This window comes from Schistocerca nitens, chromosome 5 (assembly GCF_023898315.1).
Source record: "Schistocerca nitens isolate TAMUIC-IGC-003100 chromosome 5, iqSchNite1.1, whole genome shotgun sequence".
Classification (NCBI taxonomy): Eukaryota; Metazoa; Arthropoda; class Insecta; order Orthoptera; family Acrididae; genus Schistocerca; species Schistocerca nitens.
This window is the reverse complement of record NC_064618.1, coordinates 229,738,800-229,759,999: the sequence shown is the minus strand read 5'-3', so window position 1 is coordinate 229,759,999 and position 21,200 is coordinate 229,738,800. Positions and strand designations below refer to the sequence as shown.

Below are 21,200 nucleotides of genomic sequence, written 5' to 3'. Positions count from 1 at the left end.
CCGTTGTCTCTAATACGTGTTAGTGCACTAACACAGGACTGGAAGGTCTCAGATTTGAAATTGAATGGTGAAAGTAATTTTCATCATAGCTGAAGAAGATATGGTTACACAGCTCCAGATCTTCAGATTGTGTGCTGCTGTCTGGGGCCAATTTTCAAACCAGTCAACGGTGTCTCGTTGAATCAGAACAAGTGACGCCATTGATACCGATCCTCTCATCAGATGGGAACGTTAAGCTCCACAGCTACATTGCCATTATTCTGAGGTGTAGGTTATGTGCCACACCGATTTCTTTCATTTCCGTTATTATCCACAAAACAAAACACCACGGACTTGCATTACGCTGTAAATGAAGCGATTGCAACTCATTCTACATCTATATGTCCATCTATATCTATCTATCTGGTACCAATCTGTTCCCTCATTCCCTGCTCCATTAGCGAATGGTGCAAGGAAGAATGATTTAAACGCCGTGGTCATTTCCAGAGAGGAGTACTAGAGAAAGTAGTACGTTGTCCGAATCTTCCCGGAACGCACGCTTTCTAAATTTCATTAGTAAAGGTTTCCATGACGCACAACAACTCTCTTGTAGAGTTTGCCACTTGAGTCTGTTCAGCATCTCCGCACTGCTCTTGCCCCGACTGAACGAACCCGTGACGCAATGCACCGCTCTTTGTTGGATCTTGTATATTTCTTGAAATTAATCCAACCCTGTTACTCTCCTCTTTCGTGGATTAATTACTTTTCTTTAAAATTCCTCCCATGAATATCAGCCTGGCATCTGTTTTTCCTGCTATTTGTTTTATGTAGTCATTCCACTTCAGTACGCTTCGGATGGAAGCTCCTAGGTATTTTATGGTAGTACTTGTTTCCAGCAGTTTCTCACATATCGCCCGTTCAGACCCACTCTCTACAATTGCGTACATGAATTTTTCTGTCTTTTAGGAGCAACACAACTATTCTTCCTCGTGGAAACCTCACGAACGCAATTGTCAAGGCCCATCTTTTCATCCTACCCAGGTGCTGAAACCTATTGTGCATCACTATAAAAATATTGACAAGCAAATTAAGCAGTGCAGTACAGCCTGTGACCAGCGGAATATACGAAAGTGTTTGCTTAGTTACATTCCGTTGAATAATTGAATGGTATTATTGTTATTTTCCATGGTTTTTATTGAACGATCAGTTCCTTTATTACAACAACGAATACATCAAAATTAATTATTTTAGTCCATGAAAACGATCCATGTGCACAAACTTTTTTCGAAAATAGATACACATATTTGAATAAATCTTGATTTAAAAGCATGAGAGCATTAAAAAATTTCCTCTCTCTACAAAAAATTCAGGTGTGGAAGAAATAATGTAAGTGTACAGGAGTGGCGTTCTTTTCCTATGTACACGCAATATAGTACTTCCAAGAGGGCGTGTTGAAGAGTAATGTCTCCGAATTTTTCATACGAAAGCTGTGATAGCTTTTTAGATAAAACAAACGTTATTAAAAGTGAATGCTGGTATTTCAGTTAATCTAATACGATAAGTGAATGCCATCCTCCGACAGATAGTGCAACCATATCGCAGGAAAATTGGCGAGGCATTCGTCTTCATGGACGACGATTCACGCCCCATCGTGCATATCTTGTGAATGACTTCCTTCAGGGTAACGACATCTCTCGACGCGAGTGGCCAGCATGTTCTCCAGACGTTGGGACAATCTGGACCAACAGTGCCTTGATAAACTTGTGGATAGTATGCCACGACGAATACAGGCATGCATCATTGCAAGAGGACGTTCTACTGGGTATTAGAGGTACCGGTGTGTACAGCAATCTGGACCACCACCTCTGAAGGTCTCGATGTATAGTGGTACAACATGCAATGAGTGGTTTTCATGAGCAATAAAAATGGCGGAAATGATGTTTATATTGATTTCTGTTCCAATTTTCTGTACAGGTTCCGGAAGTTTCGGAACCGAGGTCATAAAAAACTTTTTTTGATGTGTGTATTAGGTTGGCGCGTAAGTTCGTAGAGCTTTTGTTTTGCATGTTCTTATTCCGGTTGCTATGGGTATATTTATCTATTTACATTTTTTTTAGTTCACTGTTACTATTTGACCTTACGTATTGTGGACGTAGTGAGTGAAGCTGTGGGCGCTGGAAAATGTGGCAATTAGAGAAATTGGACCATTTCTGACCTAGTCTTCTGTTTGAGGTCAGTAGATGGATGACAACAGTTGAGGCACCCAGAAACATTTGCACCGTGTGTGGAGTAATTGCATGAACAGAGCACGGCAAGAAAATGGTTTTCTCGTTTTAAGGACGATCGTTTTGCCTTTAGAGACTCCCCATGTTCAGGAAAACTTACGGGGTTTGATAAAGATCGCTTGAACGCATTAATCCATAACGATCCACCTCAGTGTACTCTAGAACTGGCAAATCTGATGAACTGCGATCGTTCCACCGTCGTGCGACATTTGCATGCAGTTAGTCTAAGCCAAAATCACACAAAATAGTGGGTGACCATGTGTGCATCTCTGCTTGATTGTCATCAATTGGCTCGTGAACAACTGTCGTTATGCTAATGTAAGGAAAAGGGAGGAATAACTGAGCGCTAACAAAGCAGCATCTCCCTGTACAAAGACCTGCGCGCATCGCAAAACATAATGTTATGCATTTGGTGGGACAGCGACAGTGTGGTCTACCACGAATTGCTTCACCGTGGTGTAACCATCACTTCTGACATTATTTGTTAATAACTGAGACGTCATGCAGATGCAGTCCAAGAACAATGACCAGGAAGACTTGGTGAAGTGATGTTACCCTGCGATAATGGCTGCCCGCATTCAGCTAGACTGACAAAAAAGACTGTGTGGGCTTTTGGGTGGGAAGTTATTCTGAACCCACCACATTCACCTGTGCTTGCTTCCTCAGATTTTCACCTCTTCCTCTCTCTATCAAACAACTTTCAACGAACTCCCCTTCCGTATGAAAATGCGCTCCGAACATGGCTCGACGAGTTCTTCGCTTGAAAACCACTTGATTTCTACAGTCGCGGAATCGAAAAGTTACTCCAGCGTTGGCAGACTGTTGTAAATAGTGAAGGATAATTAAAGCCTCTGTTACGTGTGTAGGTTGTGTTTGGTAAACGTATGGAAAAACACTGAGAACTTATGCTCCAGCCTAATACAATAAAGTGACGTCAGCAATATTGGCCTATAATTAAGTGCGTCAGTCATACGGCCCTTCTTGAAAACGGGAATGAACTGCGCTTTTTTTTCGTGTCGATAGGCATCCTTTGTTGCTTCAGTATATCCAATTAACACGGATTAAAATGACTATTAATGTTCGGCTCTGAACTGCGAAGTAGACAATGAGTGAAAGTGTAACTTTTCACCATCACAATTTGATGCTTTGGACAAAGAGAAGAGACGGGGCAGTGAGACCCGAGTGAGGGTCTGTGCACGTCTAATACAGTGTTTGCAAGTTTGATAGCATTAAATATCGGATTACACCCACAGACTGACAAAAATGTGTGCTGATGCAGGGTCAGTCCGAAGAACATCTCGGTGATGTTGGGTATCAACGACTTGCTGTCCCTTCAACGCGTACTGCCACGCGTCGACCGGATCATCGTGCATGATGACTTCGACCGAGACTTCCTGCACGACATCAACGATGTGGCCCTCATCAGGCTGGCGGAGTCCGTCCCCTTCAACGACCAGGTGGCCCCCATCTGTCTGCCGCAAAACGGTAAGGCTACACGCCTCTTTTGTGATTACTGTCTCTTCTCTGACGCTGAATCAAATATAAACAGGATTTTATTTTGTTTTAAATTAATTTATTGAAAAGCAAAAGGTTGTTACGATATATTTTTTCACGTAGTTTCCCGCTACAGGAATTCCTTTTTTTCCGGCGAGAAGGATGATTCCTTATTACAGCACTGTGAAATATAGCTGGTTGCGTCAGGAGTCGACGGCGCACGAATTCCTCCACGCCCTCGTCATCTTCAAATCCGTGCCCTTCCAGATCTTCTTTAAATGGTCCACACAAATGGAAATCACAGGGTGATAGGCCCGGGCTGTAAGGTGGGTGATCAAGTTGAGGCCAGTGCGATTCCTGTCGTTTGGAGACTGTTAGAGCTGCTATACGGGGCTTGGCATTGTCATGGAGGAAGATTACCTATCGAGTCGGTTGGTCTCGTCTTTCGCTGCTATATGCATCCCTCGCCTTCTTCAACAGCTCGCAGTAGCACGCAGCATTGATTGTGCGTTGCTCATGCAAAAAAATCAATGAGTAAAATGCCTCGCTGATCTGAGAAAATGGTTGAAAGAACCTTTCCAACTGACAGTCGAGTCTTGGCTTTCACTGGAGCTCCCTCCCCTTTCCTCCACCACTCGTTAATGGCTAGTTTGGATTAAGGAGTGTAGTGGTGCAGCCACGTTTTGTCGCAGGTGATGATCAGCCTCCAAAATCATCACCTTCTTTCACAAACCTTGCTATCTCTGACAGTCCTCCAAACATCTCAGCTTCTGATTTTCGGTCAAAAGGTGAGGGGCCCCATCTGGAACACACTTTGCGGAATTGTAAGTCATTGTGATGATCGCTTGACAGCTCCTGTAACTTACCCCAACCTGTTCTGTGTTGTGTATGACTTCGTACACATGTACACATTTGTAAGGAGAGGTGGTCTACAGACTGTTGCGGCAACTGTCGTCGTAGGAAATCTGGACAGGAGCAAAAATGATTAGCGAAAAAGTTAACACAGTGAACAGAAGATCTTCTCGAAGCAGAGGAAGACTCATTACAAATAACGTAGCGAGAAACAGAGTTCAGTTATAACAATAGCAATAGGGAAGAGGCTTGCTGTACTAAGCATAAACAGTGGTGTCGTAGCAAAGAGGCTCCAAGTGCAAGTGGAACGTGTGGCTGCTGCCGGCCGTCCTATATTGCTGCCGTAGAGGGCGCTCGTAATACGGAGCCGCCGGAGCTGTGGCTTAGCAGACAAGGACCATTGGCTCCCCCAGATCCCGCGCGACCGCTGTGCGTCTGACGGAAACTTGCAATTCCGTTATCAATTTAAAGACGCCGGTAGGATTGTACCAATGCGTGATATCACACTATGCAGTTTCTGATACTTTCACTCGTCCATCGCCTTCAAGAATGTCTCGCACTACACGAATGTTTCCGTCCGTAACGCTTGTCCAAGGACAGCGATCGTCTTGCTGATTTTCCATACGTTCTCGTTCTTCCTTGAACTCTTTATGCCAGGCAAACACACGCGTCGTTAACAGTGTTTGATCACCGAACTGTGGAGTCAATCTCTGGAGAATTTCCACCATTTGAACTCCTTAAGGTACAAAGTAATTTTATGAGTTGCGTAATGGAAGGATGCACCCGTTGCTCTCATACCGTGTGCGTCACTGACGAAGCTGTTGGAAGTACGTAAAGACCTGTCACTCCTAACGCCTAAACGGCCCACCCGACAATACTAGAAGCGCGGATCTGGTCATACTAGCCATTGATACTCAGAAACAAAAAGCCCGTTTGTATTTGATTCACCTTAGCTCAAAGCAGAAATGACACACCTGCTGTAACCTGCACTGGAAGTTGTGGTCCTTCATTCCGAAAACTGGTCTCATGTGGCTTTCAACACTAGTATGTTTGTATGCACGTATCTTTTTCTTTGAATGAGTATTGAAACCTACATAACTTTGAACCAGCTTATTGAAGTCTCGCCTTGGTCTACCTCTATAGTTCTTAAACGCCAATACCACATTAACTATTTCTTGATGCCTCAGGACATGACCTTTCAACCTTCCTCTTCTTTAATCAATATCTTTCTATACATAAAGAAGACTATCCGTTTGTTTGCTTGTTTGTAATGCACACTTTACCTTCGAGACAAGAGTAAGATCACTGTCTACATAAGATTTCGCAGTCTCAACATATTTGGAGAAAGGATGTTACCACAAATCTCTAAAAAGTTCTTGGCTGATTTACTTCAGATTTCTACACGATTTCCTAATGAACATTTGGGCAGACATAGGCTATATACTTCTTAATTCACATTTTATATATATATATATATATATATATATATATATATATATATATGTGTGTGTGTGTGTGTGTGTGTGTGTGTGTGTGTGTGTGTGTGTGTGTGTGTGTGTGTGTGTTGGTTCAAATGGCTCTGAGCACTATGGGACTTAACATCTATGGGCCGGCCGAAGTGTCCGCGCGGTTCTGGCGCTGCAGTCTGGAACCGCGAGACCGCTACTGTCGCAGGTTCGAATCCTGCCTCGGGCATGGATGTGTGTGATGTCCTTAGGTTAGTTAGGTTTAACTAGTTCTAAGTTCTAGGGGACTAATGACCTCAGCAGTTGAGTCCCATAGTGCTCAGAGCCATTTGAACCATTTGAACATCTATGGTCACCAGTCCCCTAGAACTTAGAACTACTTAAACCTAACTAACCTAAGGACATCACACAACACCCAGTCATCACGAGGCAGAGAAAATCCCTGACCCCGCCGGGAATCGAACCCGGGAACCCGGGCGTGGGAAGCGAGAACGCTACCGCACGACCACGAGCTGCGGACGTATGTGTGTGTGTGTGTGTGTGTGTGTGTGTGTGTGTGTGTGTGTGTGTGTGTGTGTGTGTACTATTTATTTATTTAAACATATACGAGGTGTTTCTGTAATAGCGTTTAACAATTTAACAGGACATAGAGGATGCTTGACTAAACAACTTGCCGGCCGTGGGGCCGAGCGGTTCTAGGCGCTACAGTCTGGAACCGCGCGACCGCTACTTTCGCAGGTTCGAATCCTGCCTCGGGCATGAATGTGTGTGATGTCCTTAGGTTAGGTTTAAGTAGTTCTAAGTTCTAGGGGACTGATGACCTCAGAAGTTAAGTCCCATAGTGCTCAGAGCCATTTGAACCATTTTGAACTAAACAATTATAGATCGGGAACCTGGGGTCGGAGAAACGAGCTTAAGGAGATAATAGGAGGGTCATTCCACACCAAGTGGTCTAAAACTGAAAAAAGTTCCCACCATCATGGTCTCCAATTTTCGTCAAATTTTAACTGTAGCTTTAGTCAAGTGTTGAAGTAAGTTTCCCAAGATTTCAGGCCTCTAGCTGCAATAGCTGCTGATCTAGACCCCCTTGTCTGAAGTGTACTTAGTCCGTGTGCATGCAACATAAAAAAAATGTCATATTTGGAGTCTAATAAAATCGAAACTAATTCATAAGAATGGTTAGTAAGATGCGACCCTGTACAGTTTTTTTTGCTGATTCCAACGAAATTATTTATAACATTACTCATGCAAACCCCGGTCAAATAACTCGACTCAAAGTATACTTCAAAATTTGTCGTGACACAACGCGACAAATTTTGACCAATATTAAGACTGCAATGATTTCCTTGCAGTTGAAGATATGGACTTGAACTTTTGGCCAAGCTTCATGCTTGTGCTAGACATAATGCAGCCGGATTTGCAATGATCCAGGCCATATGGTCGCCCTGCAGTATCTCTTCAAATTAGGCAGTGTCAGCACAAACGGTAAAATTTACCAAAGTTTCAAGCCAATTACTAAAAAATAGTTGGCCTGAATCTGCTTGTGAATAGTATCACCTAAAAGAGAAAATCTTGCTCTACAAGACTGACATTTGTTTTTTTTGCAACGCGACCATTAAGTACTCATTAACTCACATCAAAGTTGTTATATTTTGTATGCGCGATGCACTAATTTTTCTTCATTTCTAGGAATTTGAATCTTAATAGTCGCTTAGAATTACTGATATAATTGGATATTTCATTCGTGTTTTATTCAGTGATTGGCCAGTGAGAGATGTCAGAAGTTAATGAAGAAGAAGAATCGTTGGCCCCCTGTTCAATTGGAAAAGATGCTGCTGCATCAAAGTGCCATGTTATCTTCTATGCTAAGAAGACTGGATTCAAAGCGTTTAGTGATTTCACAGAATGTGACCAGAAATTGCTTGTTTCGCGTTCAGAAGCCAAACTTGACGAAAATTCCATCATTTGCTTCCACCATGAAGCCCTCTTCCTACATGAATATCAAGCGATGCAAAAGAAATGTTGCAATCCATTCAAGAAGAGGAATCACAATGTAAAAGCTGGACTTAGACTGCTTGATAATGAAACAGCTGCCAAACTTTGCCTGTTAAAGAAAAAAGAAGTGATTGATATAAAACCTGGTCAGAAGCTTTGCCCTCGCTGCATGTCGGCACTGAACCAAAAGCTAGAAGATTCATCATCACTATCAACCCAATCTGAACAAGATTTCACAACGGATGAAACTGAACCAGCCATCAACAAAAGTTTATCATTTATTGGTGCTTCACCATTGAAAAGAAGACAACTAAGTTAAAGAGATAAGCCAAGCTATGCAAAAAGAAAGATCTTGGATGCACAAAGTTTAATTGGGAATCAAATTGCTGCTGCTGTAGGAATCAATTACGATGAACAGCCAAGTTCAAGTAAAAGTCGCCCATGCAGTAATTGTGCAGATCTTGATAATCTTATAGAAGAGTTGAAAGAAAAATGTAAAGTGTCAAATCGTAGGACAAAAGTTCAAATATTGACCTTGGTTCCAAGAAGCTGGACAATTAAAGATACGACAACAGCATTTAATGTATCAGAAAGAATGGTAAAGCAAGCGAGAAAACTGAAGAATGAGCAAGGTGTTCTAGCTTTTCCAGCAAATCGGCAAGGAAGGAAGCTTTCAGATGAAGTTGTCCAGAAAGTACATGACTTTTTTCAAGATGACGAATTCAGCAGACTTTGTCCAGGGAAGAAAGACTGTGTGCCTGTGAGAATTTCAGGAACAAAGGTGTACAAGCAAAAGCGGTTGTTGCTTTGCAATTTGAAGGAAATGTACGTGTCTTATCAGAAGCAAAATGGACCAGAAATTGGCTTCTCAAAGTTTTGCGAGCTTAGACCAAAATGGTGTGTTACAGTTGGCTCTGCTGGAATGCACTCAGTTTGTGTCTGTACAATACACCAAAATGTCAAGCTTATGCTCACTGGTGCATCAATCAATGAAGACTACAAGGAAATTCTTAGCAAAGCTGTTTGCAGCTTGGAAAACAAGGATTGTATGCTTCATCGTTGTGAAAACTGCCCTGGTCCAGAAGGTGTAGAAGCAGTTATTGCAACATATTTTGAAGATAATGACCCTGAAGAACCGATTGAGTACAAACAATGGATTCATACCGACAGGGATACTTTAGAAACAAAGCAGCTTTCAACAGAAGAGTATGTTGAAGATATTGCAGCAAAAATTTGGAACCTGTCTTGTCATCACTACATTGCCAAGCATCAAAGCCAGCACCTGAAAGCTCTCAAAACTGATTTGAAAGAAGGCGAATTCATAATACTAATGGATTTTGCTGAAAACTATTCATTTATTGTTCAAGATGCAGTGCAAGGCTTTCACTGGGAAAACAGTCAAGCAACAGTTCATCCATTTGTAGTCTACTACTGTGAAAACGAAGAGGTGCAATGTGTGAATCTTTGTGTTATTAGTGACTGCCTTCGACACGATACGATTACTGTCCATGTTTACATTGGAAAAGTAATCAATTACCTGAAGATGCAATTTTCCAAAATAAGCCACATCCACTACTTCAGTGATGGTTCAGCTGCACAATATAAGAATTTCAAGAATTTTCTCAACTTATGCTATCACAAAGAAGATTTTGAAATAACAGCAGAATGGAATTTCTTTGGAACAAGCCATGGAAAGTCGCCTTGTGATGGCATTGGAGGCACAACAAAACGGTTGGCAGCAAGAGCAAGTTTGCAACGTCCATATGAAAACCAGATTCTAACACCCAAAGATCTTTTCAACTTCTGCAATGATAATATCAATGGAATCAAATTCTTTTTCATCAGCAAAGAGGAAGTTGAAGAAGAAAAAGCTTCTCAAGAAGAAAGATTCCTGCAAGGGCACACTCTAGCTGGCACAAGAGAAAACCACCATTTTTTGCCCATTGATATGACGACAATTCAGGTCAGTAGAGTTTCAAATGATGCGACATCTTTTTTGGCCAAAATTAGTGCTGCTGAACTAGTAGTTCAAGTCATGGATCTTCAGCCTGGGCAGTATGTTGCTTGCATTTATGAAAAGAAATGGTGGATTGGAAACATCGTTGAAATCTCAGTCGAACAGAAAGATGCTTTCATAAGCTTTATGCATCCTCATGGTCCTGCAAGTTCATTTTATTGGCCCTTAAGACGTGATACTTGCTGGATTCCAGAACAACTTATCATTGGTGTTATTCCAGCTCCATCAGTGACATCATCTGGTCGGCAATACAGTTTTCCTGAAAGCATTCTCTTGCAAATCAACGATGCTTTCAGAATGATGAAGTAACTGAGGAAGACAGGCTTGGGAACCTGCATAAAGAAACCCACAATCAGGCTTGGGATCCTGTGGTAAAGACACCCTGTAATCAGGCTTGGGAACCTGCAGTAAAGATACCCACCCGTGGCTGTTACTGCATGGCTATCGGGCGTGGCCCCTATGGCGATGGGGATGCTGGTTTTATTGTGATAACCAGTAATGGCTCAGCCATCATGGACCAACGCAGGGCACTGCGCACACAAAATATAAGATACTTTGACCTGAGTAAATAAGCACTTAATGGAAGCGTTGCAAAAGAAAAATATATCCATCTTGTAGAGCAAAATTTTCTCTTTCAGATGATACTATTCACAATTAAATCCAGGCTGACTATTTTGTAGTAATGGGCTTTGAACTTTGGTAAATAAAGCCATTTGCGCTGACACTGCCAAATTTGAAGAGATTTTGCAAGGCGACTATAAAGCCTGGGTAGTTGGAAATCCAGCTGTATTATGTCCAGCACAAAGATAAGACTTGGTAAAAAGTTCAAGTCCATATCTTTATCTGCAAGGAAATTATTGCAGTCTGAATATTGGTCAAAATTTGTCGCATTAAGTCACGACAGAATTAGGGGTACACTTTGAGTCGACTTGTTTGACCGGATTTTGCATCAGTAATCTTATAATTAATTTCGTTTGAATCAGCACAAAAAACTGTACAGGGTCTCATCTTACTAACCATTCTTATGAATTGGTTTCAATTTTATGAGACCCCAAAAATGGCATTTTGTCTGATGTCGCGCGCATGCGAACTTACTACCCTTCAGACAAGGGGGTCTAGATCAGCAAGTATTGCAGCTAGAGGCTTGAAATCTTGAGAAACTTAATTTAGCACTTGACTAGTGCTACAGATAAAATTTGAAGAAAATTGGAGACATGATGGTGGGAAGGTTTAGACCACTTGGCATGGAATGACCCAGGAATAAAATCACAGTGATATGTACTTTTTATTTACATTAGTTACAGTTAACTGCAATAACATTATTGCCACAGTGAACATACCATTTGCATTGTATCTTACAAAATGAGTTTAAACTGACAGCCATGAATCACAATGCAAGCTTGACATCGGCGAGCAAGATTCTGATGCGTCCTGACAAATATCCCCGGTGTGTTTTGAATCACATCACAGGCAGCTACCAATTCTGGCAAGTAATTCCATTTCCGTCCGATGGAGTCTTATACACAAGTGCCTTTAAATATCCCCATAGGAAATAGTCAAGGGGATTCATGTCAGGTGACCTCGCAGGCTATTGAATAGGATCTCCCCTTCCAACCCAGTGACCAGGAAATGCTTTCTAGTAATCAGGCTTGTTCTCTTCGTTTCCTTGCAGGAAATCAATAATGCACTTTTAAATAAACAGCACAGTACTTGTAAGCTTGTACGCATGTTAGTTGTAAATAAGCTGCAAAACAGTAATGCTAGACAAAACGGTAGACATGTTTACTTCCATATCTCGTTAAGTTGACTTCCCCGGCCCCAGGTTCCCTACCCCAAATTGTTCAGTGGAGCATTCTCTATGTCCTGTTACATTTTTGTACGCTCTTACGGAAACACCCTGTATGTATAAATGGTGAATGTTGTTACCAAAAATCTCTAATAATTCTTGGCCGACTTACTTCAGATTTCTGCACGAAAAGTGCTTGACCGATTTACTTCGTAGTGTTTGGCCGATTTCCTTCAAATTTCGAAATTCAGATGAAAAAATGAAGAAAATTAATGAAAAATTAAATGCCTAACAAACTAACTATATTGTGGTGAACTGACAGTAATTCCTATCGCGAGAATAAGTTATAGCTGCAGTACCGTCTTGGAGATGGTACATCAGACAACACTAGATAGAGGGACGAGCGAAAGCTCGAGAATTTGACAGAAACGTGATTGCAAACCCTTACTTATTGATCAGTTGCCATTGTGACATTTGACATATACCCTAGAAGAGATTTTAGTCCGTGTTTCGCAGTAATTTTTGTTATTAAAATCCGCATTGTCATATAAACGCTAAGGCACTGCCTCATGAAGTGGAGGCATGTGACACTGTTGATGGAGATCCGTCCGCCAGTTGGGGATGTTAAACTCGTTGCGCCCCTTGATGTTTTTCGCGGGGGAGCAGGCTACGTGCCGGTACCGAGTTTCATCCTCTCCCTTTCTTTCACTCATAACAATACAAATCCAGCTCTACACTGCTCGACCATTCATCACTGTCACCCACACAGACACTCAAATAACACTGCATAACAGGTCAGGGTAAGGCAACGGCAAACCACCTATCCACTAGGACCTTGTCATGAGCGGCAGAGCAGAATTTCTATATATCCTCCCACAACACGCATTTCCTGAGCGCGGAACTGTATACAGTGACGGAAAAAATCACAACACTAAGAAGTAATTAATGTAGAGTAATGACATTTCAGGATTACATTTGTCTGAGTTACGTATTTTATGATTAATGTTGCAAGAGGACAGGTTAACGGTATGTGAAATGCTGGTACATTAATAACCGGTGAAACCGCCAGAATGTTGAGTGCAAGTATGCGAATGTGTATGTGTTGTGTTGTACAGGTGGTGCTGTCAGTTTGCTTGATGGAGTTCCATGCCTGTTGCACACGGTCTGTCAATACAAGGACGGTTAATGATAGTTATAGACGACGCTGGGGTTGTCGACTGATGATATCCCGAATGTGTTCGGTTAGAGACAGATCGGATTATCAAGCGATCCAAGGCAACATGTCGACACTCTGTAGAGTATGTTGCGTTACAGCAGCGGCATGTGGGCGAGCATTATCCTGCTGAAAAACATCCCCTAGAATGCTGTTCATGAATGACAACACGGCACAACAGTTAGAATCACCAGATTGACGTACAAATTGGAAATCAGGGTGCGTGGAATAACCAAGAGAGTGTTCCTGTTATATGAAATCGCACACCAGACCGTAACTCCAGGTGTACGTCCCACGTCTGCCGCGCAGAGAGATTGGTTGCAGGCCCTCAACTGGTCCTCTTCTAACTAACACGCAGCCGTCACTGGCACCTATGCAGAAACAGCTTGCATCACAAAACACAACAGACCACCACCCTTCCCTCCAATGAGATCTCGCTTGCCACCAATGAAGTCGCAAATGGCGGTGGTTTGTGGTCAGTGGAATCCACGCTACTGGGCGTCTAGCTCGGAGCTGTCCTTGAAGTAACCGGTTTGTAACAGTTTTTTGTGTCACTGTGGTGCCAACTGCTGCTCAGATTTCTGTTTAAGATGCAGTATAGTGCGCCAGAGCCATACCCTGAACACGATGGTCTTCAATCTCGGTAGTGCTACGTGGCTTCTGAAGCCTGGTCTTCTTGCGGCTGTACATTCTCGTGACGAGCACTGCTAGCAAACATGTACAGTGCCTACATTCCTGCCAAGTCTTTCTGCAGTATCGCAGAAGGAACATGCAGTTTCTCGTAACCCTGTTACACGATCTCGTTCAAACTCTGTGAGATGTTGATAACGGCGTCTTTGTCAGCTTCAAAGCTTTGTCAGCTTCTTGACTAACGTCAGCTCATCACGTCGAATCTGAAAGGAAACTAACGCTTACGACCTTTAAAGTCAAGTAATACTCGCAACTTTCAGCATATGACTTCTTGGTACTGGGGTTATTACGTTCTCCTTGACGTCTGCCGATATTGCACTTTTCTGATGTACATGGATCTTAAGAATTCGAGGCGATATCTAATCCAGTTGCTTTGTTTCGACTAAGATCTCTCAGCGCTCTCTCAAGTGCTTCTCAGTGTCGTATCACCCATGTTATGTTCATCTAGTTCGTCTCATCCTCTTGCCTCTCTGGAACGTTTTCTTCAAGTTTGCCTCTTTTATACAGCCCTTCTACAAATTCCTTCCACCTATCAACCTTTCCTTCCTTGCATATTTCTGGATTGCTATCTAAACTCTTGATTTTCATTTAACAGTTTTTTTGTTTCCTCGAAAGGTTTCCTTAACTTTGCTAGATGTTCACCTATCTTCCCCACAGCCATACACGGTTTTCCAGCTTCGCATTTCTTTTGACTGCTTGTGTGCCATGGGGTTCAGTATTGTATTGAGTTTACTTCCGTGCTTTCTATGTAAAACCGATTTCTGATCTTATACTGACAAGACAAAATAACGTGTGCATTATAATCGATGCCACTAGAAGAGCATCGTTAAAAGGGGAGATATATTAAATATTTACACAAGTTATTGATTATTTTTCTATGAATAGTCTAACTTAGAAGAACACTGATCTTCAGACGCAATTAAAGTGAGGATATAACTTCAGCAACATCAATGTAGCATGACGGAAAGGAGTTTAGTAGAACTGTACGTTCAGACTAACTGCAGTTGTACACCGTTAAGAACTTGAGCGGGACATCACATATTGTAGTTTTTTCGCAGGTTCAACTGCACTTGTTCCCCGAGTCATTGCTGACTTTGTTGTTAAAACAATCAGAAAGTTAGCTTCCTCTTCATAGTTCCATTCACTAATATCATGAGGAATAATTCCACTCAAAGATGCAGAGAAACGTGCTATGGTATATATCCACGAACCGGAGTACATATAGACCAGAGTTTAAGAAACTATGACCATTAAAACCTGCCTCACAGCCCATTTCTTACCCTTTGAAGTTGTTGTTAACGAACAGTCCTATCTGAAATCGATAGCAACGTTCACTTCCACTATGCCAGGAACAAAAACTGCCTGCACTTATCACAACTTGTTTGGCAGAATACTTGTAACCCGTCAGACCAATAAGTGCTAATTTTTTGGCTGTTATCAGTTTTGGTTTATTCAAGAACCCTTCTTCAGTTCTTCCACTTCCACAGTAAAAGGCCTAATTCAGTAAGTATATTATATAGCATGCTACTTCAAGTTCCAAAAGTCTGCTGGAACGATGAATGATCAAATTATTCTCCTAGACCGAATCCCTTTTTGTATAAAATCACAATATAATCTATTTCTTGTATCGAAGACAGTAAACTGTGTTACCAGAGAAGCAAATGATCTTCTCTTGTGAATTATAGGCCATGAGAACATCTTTAAAGACAAAATGAACTCCTTCTACGTCACAGACAAATTTTTAAAAGATGTATCTGTGTTTGTGGGCTTCAGTTTTTAAGCTTGGCTGTATATCGACGTAAAAGTCAGTCGTGTAAAGAGAAACAGCGCTTACCGATTCTTAAGTGACTAGCTGTGGGCAACATAATCTTCGTTTTCATTTAGATGGCACCGTGTTACTTTGCATTAACACTTAGCCACTGACGAGAAGAGTATTTAAATAGTATCAAACAGCATGTGTCCTCTTTATTTATTGCCCTGTAGGACAACAGCTATTAAGTAACTGAGAAATCAATCAAAGACTTAAATCAGATCCAAACGACTCCAATAAATCATCTAATCACTGACTGTTGGTGAGCTGTATTCATGAAATGCGTAATACTAACGAACAATTTATCAAGCCACATTGAGATGTGTAATGACTTCTGCTAAACACACCTTGTCCAAGGAATTTGTATGACAATGGATTTTATATACTCCCTAGTTCAAGAAACCAATGCATGTTAATTGTATTTGGCAATTATAAGCAAAACAATTAGCTACTGAAAGTCACAATGAAAGACGAAATAATGTAGTATTAGGTGCTCAAGATATGGGAATGTAATCGAGTCATTTATTTCTAAAAAGGGACAACTCACGTTTGATAAATTATTGAGAAGGAGGAAAAGCATCCCACTATCTTGTTTAACAATTTAATGGCGAATTTCTTTCTGCTGTGTGAAACAGTTTATTTACTTGAGTGTGTAAAGCTAATATTACCTACTTAGAAAAATCTTTGTAGCTGCTATGGTGATTTTTATCACTTAGGGTTATCCCCTTATAGCAATAAGAGAGGAAGGAAATATATTTAAGGCACTTATTTAATTTACTGAAAAGTAAAAACTTATATTTAATGAATGACAATATTTCGAGTGCAATAAATGTAATGTAGGGTATTTACGTCTGTCTGCAGCGTACTGTCAAACAGGAAATTTATCGTACTTCACCATGATATGAATACATTTAAATGACAACCAAAATGAATTACTGTTTCTCAATACTTATGAACATAAAGCAATGAATATGTTTACAAAAACGAATACAAAATATGTTACAAATTATGATTGGCCGCTTATTCACAGAACTATATTAAGATTATACAAAAAATGATTATAAAACACGTTAAAAAACGATTGGTTCTAGTCGCTTTTTAATCATATTCATGCACTTATGTTATAGGTTACATCTTCGGCTTATTATAAAGATTCGATACTGTTGATCTGTAATACACTTCAGTATATATATATATATATATATATATATATATATATATATATATATATATATATATATATAGTGAAGGGTCACCGGTTCTAGTCGCTTTTTAGTCATATTCATGCACTTATGTTACAGGCTACATCTTCGGCTTATTATAAAGATTCGGTACTGTTGATCTGTAATACACTTCAGTATATATATATATATATATATATATATATATATATATATATATATATATACTCCTGGAAATTGAAATAAGAACACCGTGAATTCATTGTCCCGGGAAGGGGAAACTTTATTGACACATTCCTGGGGTCAGATACATCACATGATCACACTGACAGAACCACAGGCACATAGACACAGGCAACAGAGCATGCACAATGTCGGCACTAGTACAGTGTATATCCACCTTTCGCAGCAATGCAGGCTGCTATTCTCCCATGGAGACGATCGTAGAGATGCTGGATGTAGTCCTGTGGAACGGCTTGCCATGCCATTTCCACCTGGCGCCTCAGTTGGACCAGCGTTCGTGCTGGACGTGCAGACCGCGTGAGACGACGCTTCATCCAGTCCCAAACATGCTCAATGGGGGACAGATCCGGAGATCTTGCTGGCCAGGGTTATTGACTTACACCTTCTAGAGCACGTTGGGTGGCACGGGATACATGCGGACGTGCATTGTCCTGTTGGAACAGCAAGTTCCCTTGCCGGCCTAGGAATGGTAGAACGATGGGTTCGATGACGGTTTGGATGTACCGTGCACTATTCAGTGTCCCCTCGACGATCACCAGTGGTGTACGGCCAGTGTAGGAGATCGCTCCCCACACCATCATGCCGGGTGTTGGCCCTGTGTGCCTCGGTCGTATGCAGTCCTGATTGTGGCGCTCACCTGCACGGCGCCAAACACGCATACGACCATCATTGTCACCAAAGCAGAAGCGATTCTCATCGCTGAAGACGACACGTCTCCATTCGTCCCTCCATTCACGCCTGTCGCGACACCACTGGAGGCGGGCTGCACGATGTTGGGGCGTGAGCGGAAGACGGCCTAACGGTGTGCGGGACCGTAGCCCAGCTTCATGGAGACGGTTGCGAATGGTCCTCGCCGATACCCCAGGAGCAACAGTGTCCCTAATTTGCTGGGAAGTGGCGGTGCGGTCCCCTACGGCACTGCGTAGGATCCTACGGCCTTGGCGTGCATCCGTGCGTCGCTGCGGTCCGGTGCCAGGTCGACGGGCACGTGCACCTTCCGCCGACCACTGGCGACAACATCGATGTACTGTGGAGACCTCACGCCCCACGTGTTGAGCAATTCGGCGGTACGTCCACCCGGCCTCCCGCATGCCCACTATACGCCCTCGCTCAAAGTCCGTCAACTGCACATACGGTTCACGTCCACGCTGTCGCGGCATGCTACCAGTGTTAAAGACTGCGATGGAGCTCCGTATGCCACGGCAAACTGGCTGACACTGACGGCGGCGGTGCACAAATGCTGCGCAGCTAGCGCCATTCGACGGCCAACACCGCGGTTCCTGGTGTGTCCGCTGTGCCGTGCGTGTGATCATTGCTTGTACAGCCCTCTCGCAGTGTCCGGAGCAAGTATGGTGGGTCTGACACACCGGTGTCAATGTGTTCTTTTTTCCATTTCCAGGAGTATATATATATATATATATATATATATATATATATATATATATATATATATATAAGGGTCACCGCCATTTGATCATCTTCTTCTGTGCAGATGCACAAACAGTGCTCGAACTCTTACGGGAATCGGCAAAAAGCCGTGAGTAATTAGTATAATGGGCAGGGAACTATGAATATAGTGCGGGACAATAAGTTTCTTTAATTTATGTCTATGGTCACAATCGTTTTTGTTTAACAGAGTACCGGTCTCGGTCTTTAATGACCATCATCAGATCTGCAGCAAAAATGGGAAAAATATAAATACACTCGCAAACTGTATACAGCTTAAGAACAATACATGGAGCATATTGAAAAGTGTTACTTACAAAATTTACATTTGTGCGATTTAAATGTGAAGAGGCATACCTGTTTCATAAAAACAAAGTCCTAATGTACTGCAGGCATAGTGGCATCGTCAAATGTTAAATGCGGAATCAGCACCATCATCGTCAAATACATATAAATCACATCACATGGACGAGTCATGTTGTCAGTAAAACTACTGTTTAAAACAAGCTGCCGTACAGCAGCCACAAGATGTTTGTATTGTAAGTTGACCAGATGTTGCTAATGTCAGCATACAATAGGTTTCAGTTATTAATTGAAACAGCGAAAATAAAAGGGGGATACATTAGTTAAAGTCTGTAATAAGCTTATAAAGTATAAAAGGTGTTACAGTAATATTGTTTTTTCTTTATTGTATTTCAATTCCCCATCGTGGCGGCCTGGCAGCAGCATATGCGCTGCTCTTCAGCCGAAAGACATAGAACAAACAATAGAAGACATTTAAAAATAACAAAGGAGAGAATATGGTGAACATAGATATAAAAAAGGGGGAACATCATGGAAGGCAATAGACAAAAAACGGGGTGACCGTAAAATGGAGATAAAAAAACTGTTAAAACTGTTTAAAAGTAGCACACACAAAAAGCCACACACTGCGACAATTAAATGAACACAAGGCACAGTATGACTGGAGCATAAAAGGTACCGACGGATGGCGTAGCACATAACAAACACTGACAGCGAACCTCAAGGAAGCACACAATTAAAATCACACCTCTTGACGCACAGGAGAAACAGCACTAAAGACAACACTGATGTGGCACACTGACGATGATCAAAACAGAGGATCTGCCAGGCGCTAGGAGATGAGGGAGACCGGAAGAAGGGAGGGAGGGGAAGAGATGGGGGAGATGAGCGGGGGACGCGCTGAAGACGGCCAGGTAGGGATGGATGTGGGAAGGAAAGAGGCATGTATGTGGTGCAGGGTCTCAGGGGGAGGGGGGGGGGAGGAGGAAAATCCGCTCTGGGAGAAGGAGGGAAGAGGAAAAAGGGGGCCCTGGGGAGGGGGGTACAGTAATAAAAAGCAATAAAAATAAGAACACGACAAACGTAATATTGTTACAAAGACGAAGAGTTAAAAAACAGTGGTTGACATATGCTCTAGTGCCAATATTCTAGACAATGACATAAACACCATTGATATTGCACCGGGTAATGTTAAACAACATAGAACAAATCGCTAAAGGAGGCTCAAATGAAAGAAAATATAGTTCTGCACATAATCAGCGCCCTCTGTTAGCGCTAACGCCGGAATTCCACACAGGAATTCAATGACAAAATTTATTATCAATAGGACGGGCTTGGGATGGGTAATAGCCTAGCTGGCACTTCCGCAGACATTTTTATCAATGATTTAGAATGTAAATTTTTTGCCAAGTATCCACAACTAAAATATAAAACGATTTTTTACAAACGGTATGTCGATGACATTTTATTACTGATAGAAAGTGACACCAGTGAGGTCAACACATTCACCCCAGCAATAGGTAACATGCACCCTAAAATAACTTTTACCACTGAAATAGAAGAAGATGGCGCCATTAATTACCTTGATCTCACTATTAAGAAAGTTAATAACAACATAAGTTTTCGATTTTTAGGAAACCAACTTGTACAGACAGTATCATCAATGCCAGTTCATGCCATCCTCCCGGATACAAAAAAGCTTTCTTGAATACCATGGTTCACCGGCTCCTTCGTCTACCTTTAGACGAAAACGAAATACGTAAAGAACTTAGCATTTTAAAGCAGATCGCATTAGCAAACAGCTTCTCTACAAACGACGTCACGCGCCTCTACAATAGGCTAAAGAAACACCAGGTACACACACCCACACACACACACACACACACACACACACACACACACACACACAAAAGAGAACCGGCAAAGATAGAATAAAAACTATTCCTATGAAATTTAACGGCAAAATGTCTCTGCAAATAGAAAAATTTTTAAAAAGTCTGATGTCAGATGTGGCTTTCAGGTCAATAACACCGTAAAACTTCGAATAAAATATAAATTGAAAGGGAACTGTGACAAATTTGATGGCTGTGGAGTATACAGGATTGACTGCAGTAACTGTGACAAATATCATACAGGTCAAACATGCCGCTCTTTTAAGTTAAGATTTAAAGAACACTCACAGCCACGAAACAAAACGGCTTTAGGACAGCATTTGTCTGATACTGGTCATTCCATAGGGAGCATTGACAATTGTATGCGTATTCTTCACAGGGTGGAAAAGGGCCATGCTCTTAATATGTTAGAGGAGCTTGAGACTTATAAAGCAAAAAAAGAGAAGGCCAAATAAACTGCTTAACTCGCAAAATGATTTTGTGCCCAATGTCTATTTTGCTTTATTTGACAATCTTGTTCCCTAATCATTTTTTTTCTTCTTTATTGT

General features: G+C 41.8%; 2 protein-coding genes across 2 annotated transcripts in view; both read left to right on the top strand.

Annotated features, from left to right (window-relative positions):
• Positions 1 to 7,502, top strand: part of LOC126260356 (serine protease 55-like) — a 134,144-nt gene extending 126,642 nt beyond the window's left edge. Inside the window, exons 4-6 of the mRNA XM_049957683.1 lie at positions 2,427 to 2,431; positions 3,544 to 3,749; positions 7,429 to 7,502. Coding sequence (XP_049813640.1) covers positions 2,427 to 2,431; positions 3,544 to 3,749; positions 7,429 to 7,502 — 285 coding nt within the window. The remainder of the gene's footprint in view (positions 1 to 2,426; positions 2,432 to 3,543; positions 3,750 to 7,428) is intronic.
• A 348-nt stretch (positions 7,503 to 7,850) lies between these two features.
• Positions 7,851 to 8,390, top strand: LOC126260355 (ARL14 effector protein-like). The gene has a single exon (XM_049957682.1). It carries the CDS (start codon positions 7,851 to 7,853, stop codon positions 8,388 to 8,390), a length of 540 nt encoding a protein of 179 aa, XP_049813639.1.
• Positions 8,391 to 21,200: the final 12,810 nt, after the last annotated feature.

Excerpts from the sequence above, each read along its gene's own strand:
- LOC126260355 (XM_049957682.1), top strand. The coding sequence starts at position 7,851 with ATGTCAGAAGTTAATGAAGAAGAAGAATCGTTGGCCCCCTGTTCAATT.